Consider the following 9,831-nt stretch of genomic DNA (forward strand, 5'->3'; position numbering starts at 1 on the left):
CAATCAGTAGGCGCTTCAGACCCGGGACGCCGGAACGCACAGGGGGGACGCAGGAAGTGACGCTGCGGCGTGCTGACGCGCGGGCTCGATCCGAGGCCCGAATCCGCGCCCGCCATGGCCGACAAAATGGACATGTCTTTGGACGACATCATTAAGCTGAACCGGAGCCAGCGAGGAGGCCGCGGCGGGGGCCGGGGTCGGGGCAGGGCCGGCTCCCAGGGAGGCCGCGGCGGCGCAGTGCAGGCGGCCGCGCGGGTGAATCGAGGCGGCGGGCCTATGAGGAACCGGCCCGCCATCGCCCGCGGCGCCGCAAGCGGCGGCGGCAGGAACCGGCCGGCACCGTACAGCAGAGTGAGTACGGGGACGGGCGGCACGGGCCGGGGGTGGGGTGCGCCCGGCAGGACGGAACCGGGCGAGGGTCCCGCGAAGCTCGCGGGACCTGTGGCGAAGGGGTGGGCGGGGGCGAGGCCGCGCGGCGAGGCCGGGCCTGAGGCCGGGATCTTCCGGGACGCTTTGTCCGGTCGCGGTCCAGCCTCATGGCGGCGGGGGCCGCTAGGAGAAAAGTTCGGCGGCCGCAGTGGAGCGGCGGGCCCGGGGTATCTTCCTGGCTCCTCGCCCTTGACCGCGGGCGGGCCGGCGTGAGAGTGTCGCTGAGGTGCTGAGGGCTCCCCGGGCGAGGCTCACGAATCTCTCCGTCCTTACGGTTTTTCTTCAGCCGAAACAACTTCCCGACAAGTGGCAGCACGACCTATTCGACAGCGGCTTCGGGGGTGGAGCCGGCGTGGAGACGGGTGGGAAGCTGCTGGTGTCAAACCTGGACTTCGGAGTGTCAGACGCAGATATTCAGGTAGGAAACCGGAGCTGTCCGCTATACTCGTCCCACACAGACGTGTGGTCCAGAATCCCTTACTGATTGGAACCTGCCCTCCCCCAGGCTGCCCAAGGGCCAGCCACTGTCATCCCGAGTGAGAGGCTAGTATCTCCCGGGTTCGAACACCACCAGTAATAAGCCAGGCTGAGGGAAGATAAAAGGGTGTCCCTAAAAACGAGTCTTGTCTGCTGTCCAAAGTATGAGCACCTACCCTCTGCCAGAACTTCCAGTTTCTAACCGGCACAGACTAAGGTTCCAGTATGACCACGAAGGTGCTTGCTTCTCAGATTTTGTGTCCATTGTAGTGAACTGATTGGAGAAGGGAGGTCTTCCCCCAGATACTGTGAATGGATGGGGACTGTGTGTTTCCCAGCCTGAATCCCTGTATCTTAACTGGTGATCTTTCCTGGATCTTATCAAGGAGACATGGTCTTCCGTACCTTTGAAGTATTTTTTTTCTCTCCCCCACCCCCTTGCATATTTGTTTTTTTTTTTTTTTTACTGGACCTCAAAGGCCTTTAGAGTTTTCTGGTTACAAGACAACTTTTTGGGAGTTAGTTTTCAATATAGCTGGAGCTGGGTCAGGTGTACTGGGATTTTCTGGGTACCATTTCTCAGAGTCCAGCCATTTGGCCTTGCCATGGGAGGAAAGAACAAGGCCAGTGAGCACTCACAGTGTCTCAACACTTCTTTTAAGGTGGTTTCTGGCATCCACTGGAAACCACTTTTGACGAACTCCACTTCCCACTGTGCCTGCAGCTGAAGTGCCTTACACTGTGGGTTCCCTCTCCAACTCCCAGCCTGCCTGAGGTCAGGGCAGGTTCCATGGTGCATTTGACTTCAGAGTTTGCAGCAGGCTTGAGTAGGAGGAGAGGGAAAGGTGAGCTAGAATCTGCCTTTGGAGTAGGGGCTGGGTCACAGCTTCCCAAATTACTGGACCCTTTGAGTTGTCTGTTCTGTGGACAGTTTTACTCTTGGCCTCTGCTGTTTGGTAAAACAGCCATTGGCAATTTGTAAGTGTCCTTGCTGAGAGAGACAGTTTCTTGATCTTTGGTCCTGTGGCAGGGTTTTGTGTCTTCCCTCACCTACATCATGGTATAGTTACACAGCCACAAAGTGGACAGGAACCCAAGTGTTCATGAAAGTTGATGTTTCTCTTGATAGAACACCCCTTCCATCGGCTCTTACTTGCCACTGCCTTGCCCCTTCCTGGGTGGCTGTCAGTAAACACCTCTAAAGCTCTGGTACTCAGCAGCTGCTGCTGAGCCACTGGAAGGAAAGGGGCTTAATTACTCTGCTAACTTACTCTTTTACGCTTCCCAGGAACTCTTTGCCGAATTTGGAACGTTGAAAAAAGCTGCCGTGCACTATGATCGCTCTGGACGAAGCTTAGGCACAGCAGATGTGCACTTTGAACGGAAAGCAGACGCCCTGAAGGCTATGAAACAGTACAATGGTGTCCCTTTGGATGGTGAGTCTGGGGCTGGGCCCTGCATGCCTGTGGGGCTGTGGAGTCTGGGCTGGCACCTCTCCCGTAGGAATATGGGCTGCCTCTGTGGCTGAGGACACTTTGCATTTGCCCCTTTGTCTCTCTCTTCCATTCTGCCACCTCTCATGCTGTCCCACACATCTGGACCAACCTCTTGTGAACCCCCATCCAGCAAGCTACATCCCTCCCCTCCTTGAGCTCCTTCCGGAAGATTCACTTCTGTGAAGCCTTCTCAGAACCGCCATAGTACAACCTGAGTGCGGGGCTGTAGTCGTAAAGACAAAGGTACCTGTTCTTCTTCCGTCAGGTCACCCACACCTGTCCGCCCATGAGCACCCTGAGCACCTGGCCAAACAGCCCTCCTAGGCTGACTGAGAAGGAGACAGGAGGTGTTGGTGGGGTTTTTTTTTTGGAAGATTTATTTATTTTATATACATGAGTACACTGTCACTGTCTTCAGACACAGAAGAGGGCAGCAGATCCCATTACAGATGGTTGTGAGCCACCATGTGGTTGCTGGGAATTGAACTCAGGACCTTTGGAAGAGCAGTCAGAGCTCTTAGCCGCTGAACCATCTCTCCATCCCCATTGGTGGGGTTATTATTGCACTTTTATTTTCCCGCCAGGCTCTCCAGGCCATTACCTTGTTGGGGGCATTGGAGACACACAGAGGCCCTTTCCAGAGCTTGCATGGAGACCAGGGTGTGGTGCCCACTGGGTCAGCTTCAGAGCCTCTGGAGTGAGACTTCTTGTATTCTTTACCGTAGGCCGTCCTATGAACATCCAGCTTGTCACATCACAGATTGATACACAGCGAAGACCTGCACAAAGGTAAGTTCTGTGGTCCTTGGGGTTGGGGAAAGGCCTGTGATTTGTGATAGTGCCACCTACAAGACCTTGTCAGATAGATAGCTCACGGTTCTGTTTTTCTTTGTTAGCATAAACAGAGGTGGGATGACAAGAAACCGTGGCTCTGGGGGTTTTGGCGGTGGTGGCACCAGGAGAGGAACGCGTGGAGGCAGCCGGGGAAGAGGTAGAGGCACCGGCAGGAACTCAAAGCAGCAGCTTTCTGCAGAGGAGTTGGACGCACAGCTGGATGCTTATAATGCAAGGGTAAGTTGAGTCTTTTGGCTTGGAGAGGACTGGGTGGAGCTGAGTGACCTATTGTGGTAACCTCTTAAAGCCAGTAGAGTTGGGGGCCTCCTTAGTGAACCTTCCCCCTCTTCTTGCAGATGGACACCAGCTAAACATCCGAGCAAATCCGCACAAGTAACAGGACCCAGAAGCCTCGTCAGTGATGCCTAGAGGGAGGGTTGGCAACTGGACTGTGCAGACAATGGTGGATTTGGTTTTGGTTTCTTTTTATTTTTTTTTTTTCTTCCTGTTTTAAAATAGGATCTAAAAACTCATGTAAAGGTTTTTTTTCTTGTTTTTTTTTCCCCTTTTTTTTTTTTTTTTAAATTCTGAAACAGACCTGTTTTGTACTGAGTTATTTTTGGGATAAATTTTACTGGTTGCTGTTGTGGAGAAGGTGGCATTTTCACCTTTGCCATAATAAAATAGAAATGTGTGTAGAACTGGAGCTGTCTGGTCCATCCTGCTGTTAGCCTCTGGCTGTAGCTAGTTCCTGGTATGAAATTAGAGTTAGTGCCTGGGAGTCCGAGGGTGAGACCTGTGTCCTTCCCTGCTGTTCTGATGCCTCACTAACTGGATAGATAGGTGGGAAGCCTACAGAGCAGCAGTGGCCTTTGGGTTGGCACTGTCTGTTTTGCCTGCACCATAAGGTGATGAGGGGTATGGGGCGGTCTGCTGAGTAGTACCTAGAGATGTGGCCCGTAAATTCCTGGACTGCTCCTTTGCCTTATGCTTCATCAGAGAAACCTGGTTTCAGCCTTGAACCTGTGATGTTTCCTTCATGTTTTTCTGTCTTGTTGTATTGACAAGGAAAAAAAGGTGCTTCCTTATTTGTGTACAGCCAGTCCTTGGGTGACGCTAGTTGGCAATACCAAAATCTGAGGATCCCCAAACTTTGATGTAAAGTGGCGGTGTGTTTGCTTAGAATCTATGCACATTCTCAGGCTTTTTCAAAGTATGTTGTGCTGTTTAAGGAGGGCAAGTGTCTAGCACATGGTGTAACCTTCATTTGGGATATTTGTTCTTGGTTGGCTGTGGAGACAGTTAGTTGTATAATAGCTAATGCAAGCTGAGGCAGAAACTGATTTCCAGGAGGGTTGGGGTTAAAGATGAAGTATTTTGGCTGCTCTAGTGGGTTAGAGGAAATTTGAGGAGTATGGCTGAGAAATGGAAGCTTGAAACTTGTCCTTAGTGTCTCAGTGCTGGGATACCTAGAGGACAGTGAACACGGTGAGGTGACAAGCCCCAGAAGCAAAGTACTAAGGACTGGACTGCTGGAACCTTTGCTGTAGTGTTCACGCAAGACCTGAGTCACGCAGAATGGAGAACACACCATGACTCCTAATGTGTTTGTCCAAATGCACGTACATCCATGTGAGCAGAGTGAGTCATACGTGGTCCGAGCTGTCCACCTTGTTGTTAGACAGGGCCTCACTAGGACCTGGACTCTTCAATTAGGCTAGTGTGCTGCTGGGATTGCAAATGCATGGCACCACACCTGGCTTTTTATGTCTTTGCTAAGAATTTGGGGGTCTGAGCTTATCCCAGATTTTTGATATTGCCATCTCTGCTTTCAACTTGAGGTGATTGGAGGTGACTCCTGCCTGGTTTCACATCAGGTAGATGAGTCTTCAGCTTTGGCTTTTGTGAGTAAGGGGCTTCCAAACCACTAAGGAGTAATCCTCCCTTGAGGCATCAAGTGTTAAATCTTACATGGGCTGCAGTATTAGATTCAGTGGTTCATGTTATATTCAGAAACTTCTAATCTTGTTACATTGCACAGTCTGAATCTTCCAGGGTCCTCAGGTAAATATTGTTTTACTTTCCCCTTTAGCAAACTAATAATTTAATAGACAAAACAAATGAGAAATTGGAATATAGTGTAACATAAGGAGAGGCAAATGTGGAATACTTCTGTTGGTGAAGGACTTGGGTCTTGTTGAATATTCTACATGAATATCTTCCCCTTTCCAAAATTCAGTTCTAGAGTCTTTTAGAATTCTTTTATTGTGTATAGGTATTTTCCTGGCAAGCATGTCTTGCACCATGTATGAGCATTGCCCTTAGAGACCAGAAGAGGGTGTTGGTTGTGAACAAACTGTGTTGGAGGTGCTGAGAAAACCAGGGTCCTCTAGAAGGGTCCAGGTCCTACTGAGCCATCTCTCTTGTCCCTAGTGATATATATATATATATATTTTTTTTTTTTTTTTTTTCATTAAAAAAAAAATTTGACCAGGCGGTGGTGGCGCACGCCTTTAATCCCAGCACTTGGGAGGCAGAGGCAGGTGGATTTCTGAGTTCCAGGCCAGCCTGGTCTACAGAGTGAGTTCCAGGACAGCCAGGGCTACACAGAGAAACCCTGTCTCGAAAAACCAAAATAAATAAATAAGATTTATTTACTCAACACTAAGTGTTTTACATAGCCTAGGTTTGCCATGAGCCTCGAGCTGTAGCAATCCTAGTGCTGGGATTATATAGGTGTGCTCCACCACATTTAACTTAGGGTAACTTTTTTTCCCTTCAGTTAAGAATGGGAAGAGCAGTCATTAGGCTGCTCTGGGAATGTCAGTCCTCTTGCCACAGCCTCCCAAATGCTGGGATTATGGGCAAGTTTCACCACAATCAACTTTTGAGAAACTGAAAACTCTTCCAAATATTTGTAACATGTTAGATTTGAGTTTTTTGAGTCTAAGGCTTGCTGTGTAGCTCTGGCTGACCTAATACTTGCTGTGTGGAGTCCAGGCTGGCCTTGACCTCAGTGACTTACAGTTCTTTACTTAGAAGCATTGAATTTGATGTCTAGTGGATTTATAAGAAGTTGATTTTGTTGCTGGGCCCAAGGGTGCATGCATACTTCCGGTGATCCCAGCTACTCTGTCTGGAGTCTGGTGTAGGAGGATCACTTGAACCCTGTAGTTCAAAACTAGTCTGGGCACTATTGCAAGTTCTTGGTTTTTTAAAATTTGAATATGAATAAATGTTTGTATTCCAGTTGTACAAAATCACAGTGCGTTACACCTCATCTCTTTATATTTCTTAGTGTTATGGCTATAGAATTTAGAGCTGGAGTATCTGCCGAAAACCTGTATGTTGAAAGCTTCGGCACTAGCCATGATGCTATGAAGAGTAGGTAGAGCCTGAGCCTTTAATCCTGGTACTCATAAGGCAGAGGAAGGGGGGGATCTGTGGTGTGTTCAAGGCCAGCCTGGTCTACAGAGGAAGTTCCAGGACACTGAGAGCTACACAGAGAAGCCCTCTCAAAACCCTCCACTACCAAAATAGTGGGTAAAACTTTTAGGAGGTTGGACCTTATGGAGAATATTTAGGTCATTGGAATGATACCCCTGGAGGAGACAGTAGCACCTAGCCTTCCCTCTTTCTATTAATTTTCTTTTACATTTATTTATTGTGTGTACATATATTTGCAAATGTTCTATGGCATATGTGTAGAGGTCAGAGGTCTTCCATCTGTGTGGGTTTTAGCAATCAAACTTCATTCTTGTAGCAATTGTCAACCCAATGAGCCATCTTGCTAATACTCCCTCTTCCATTCCTGGCAACTGTAATGTTAACTTAATGAACCCTGCTGTTACCAGGACCAAAGAAAGATCCAGAACAGCCAAAAATAATCTTCTTAGAGGGATGATTCTTTTTGTGAGATAGTAATTCATGCTACAATTTAGACTGGCTTTGAACTTGACAACAACCCCCCTGCCTCAGCCTAAAGTGTAGAACTTAGGCATGAGATACCATATGATGCTTATCCTGTAAAGTTGATTATCTCAGATATATTTGTAATAGTAATGAAGACCTTGATTAGCACAGTTACATCAGCTACATGTATGTGTGTTTGTATGTGTGTTATGCAGGAGTATGTGTGTGAATATGTGAATGCGTATGCACCTGTGCATGTATATGGGAGCCATAGATAGTGATGTCAGTTAGGTGTTTTCTTTGAAATCACTCCATCTTTTTTATGTATATGTGTCTGAGCCCCGGTGAGTTCATATATACCACACTTGTGTAGGAGGCAGAAAAAAGGGTGTCAAGTCTCTTGGGATTGGAGTTACAGGTGGTTGTGAGGAGCTCTCTCTGTGTGTGTGTGTGTGTGTGTGTGTGTGTGTCCCCAAATCTAAGTGATTTCAGCCCCAGCACTCAGGAGGAGGAGGGAGGTGCAGCTGCAGGATTTTGAAGCCAGCCTGTTTTACATAGGGGAGTTCCTGGCCAGCCAAGCTACATAGAAAGACCCTGTCTCCAAAAATAAAAGTGACCATGCCTATCTTTAAGATTTTATTTTTAATTACATGAAGATGGGATGCATACACATACATGTGGCACCCATGGAGGCCAGAAAAAACCCTGGAACTAGAGTTACAGATGGTTGTAAGCTGCCGTGTGGGCACTGTGACCTAAACCTAGATCTTTTTCAAAATAATCAAGTAATCGTAGTCACTGAGCCACTTTTATAGCCCCCTATCTTTGTTTTAAAATTTGAGACATAGTATGTATTTCTGGCAGCCTGGAATTCACAGAGATCTTCTTACATCTGCCTCCTGAATGCCTGGCTTTTATTTAAAATTACACTTGGAGGAGGTACTACACATGTGCCACCATGGACATGTGGAAAAACGTGTAGGTGCTTTTCTCTCTCCACTATGTGGGTCCCAGGTTTGAATCCGTTACTCTACATTTGGTGGCAAGTGTAGTTACCTACTGAGCCATCTTGTGTGTCTGTGTTTGTATGGGTGCTGAGGACCCTTGTTCAGATCCTTATACTTGCATGGTATGCATTCACTGACAGCCATCTCCCCGGGTTTTGGGTTTTTTGATGTTGCTTTTTTTCTTTCTTTCTTTTTTTCCTGAGAGACTCTTGTAACCCAGGCTGGCTTTGAACTCCATGTATAGCTGAGGAGGACTTGGATTTTTTTATGTGTAGTTGTATAGGGGATAAAACTTGGGCCTGGGACTCAAGTATATAACACAAGCAATCTACCAAGGAGCTACATCCTTAGCCGTTTCTTTGAATTTCCGATCCTCCTGCCTCCATCTCTTGGGTGAGGGGATTGCAGCTGTCAACATCCATGATAAATTACGTAGTGCTGGGGAATCAAACCAGAGCTTCATGCCTATAGGGCAAACACTACCCCAAAGCTGTGTCCATGGCCCCGTGTCTGTGTTTAAACTTTATTATGTGTGGATATGCAGGTGCTGCTGTATGCATATGGAGGTCAGAGGAGAGCTTCATGGCAGCACTTGTACCTTTATGTTGATCCTAGGAGTCAAACTCAGGTCATCAAGCTTGTACGACAGGTGCTTTTGTTGAATTGTGAATAATCTGAAGTGTTAACTGTATGATTCGATGTTCATGCTTATGTAAAAGTAAGTCCTGCTAAGAGCGCCTGTGCAATTCTACTCAGGCTCTAATAGACTGTTTGCCATGTGCTTTTTCTTCATGTTTGTGTGTTTTCCAGACAGGGCACATGTGAATTACTCTGGCCTTGAACTCCAGATCTTCCCAATTGAAGGTACTAGGTTTTATATGAATGCACACTTAGTTATCCTGGGCTTTTTCTAGCCTGGATGAGTAGATTAAATATATAGCTTTACCCCTGAATCATTTTGGAGATGGAATCACTGTAGCCTAGGCTATCTTTGAATTAATAATTCACCTGCAGCAGCCCCTGTGCCACTGTACCTGGGGCTATCTGTTGCTTTTTTTTTTTTTTTTTTTTTTTCCCCTATTCTTAAATCATGTTCTTAGAAACCATAGCCAAGCTGTCCTGGATAGGCTGGACTGGAACAAATGGCCTTCTTCCTCCTTGTCCTCCTCTTGATATTATAGATATAAACCATCATGCACGGCTGCCAGCATTTATTCACTTGGCCATTTATAGCAAAAGTGGCTTTTATTGCTCACATAGCTTATCTCTGTCTGTTCTTGGGGTTTCTTTGAGATAACCTTTTATGCCATTGTGCTCCAACAGCATCTGTAAGAATTTCCTTGCTTTTTGACACTGTTAAGATGCTTCAGACCCACCTTCTCTTTCCCTGCCCAAATCTGGAGCCACCATTTCTCCAAGGAATCCCTTCTCCTTTAATGGAGACTACATCTAGCAAGCAGCATCTGAACAATGGTGAGCTTGTCATTTCTGGCCCTGTCCAGTCAGAGCTAGAACACCTGGATACTAACAGATGTGTGCACTACTGTGTTTAATTCTGTGGTGTCTAGCGATGTCTAGACATTTGAACAACAAGAGTTCCTACTTTTATCTCTGACTCCCACACCCCAGGTTCTCTTGCTTCCCATTCTTATAATTTCTCAGTGTAATAGGGAAAA

At 47.2% G+C, this 9,831-nt stretch overlaps 1 protein-coding gene across 1 annotated transcript; it reads left to right on the top strand.

Moving 5' to 3' along the window:
• The first annotated feature begins 51 nt into the window (after positions 1-51).
• Alyref (Aly/REF export factor) lies at positions 52-3,937 on the top strand. Its single transcript, XM_034504716.2, has 6 exons — positions 52-351; positions 716-847; positions 2,195-2,342; positions 3,128-3,191; positions 3,299-3,473; positions 3,593-3,937. The coding sequence occupies exons 1-6, from the start codon at positions 115-117 to the stop codon at positions 3,605-3,607; spliced, it is 771 nt and encodes a 256-aa protein (XP_034360607.1). The 5' UTR covers positions 52-114; the 3' UTR covers positions 3,608-3,937.
• The last annotated feature ends 5,894 nt before the right edge of the window (positions 3,938-9,831 follow it).

This window comes from Arvicanthis niloticus, chromosome 6 (genome assembly GCF_011762505.2).
Source record: "Arvicanthis niloticus isolate mArvNil1 chromosome 6, mArvNil1.pat.X, whole genome shotgun sequence".
Taxonomy (NCBI): domain Eukaryota; kingdom Metazoa; phylum Chordata; class Mammalia; order Rodentia; family Muridae; genus Arvicanthis; species Arvicanthis niloticus.

Bases quoted from the DNA above. Each gene is read 5' to 3' on its own strand.
- Alyref (XM_034504716.2), top strand. From the start codon at position 115: ATGGCCGACAAAATGGACATGTCTTTGGACGACATCATTAAGCTGAAC. The intron at 848-2,194 runs GTAGGAAACCGG...TACGCTTCCCAG, and splicing joins TGTCAGACGCAGATATTCAG to GAACTCTTTGCCGAATTTGG. The intron at 2,343-3,127 runs GTGAGTCTGGGG...TCTTTACCGTAG, and splicing joins CAATGGTGTCCCTTTGGATG to GCCGTCCTATGAACATCCAG.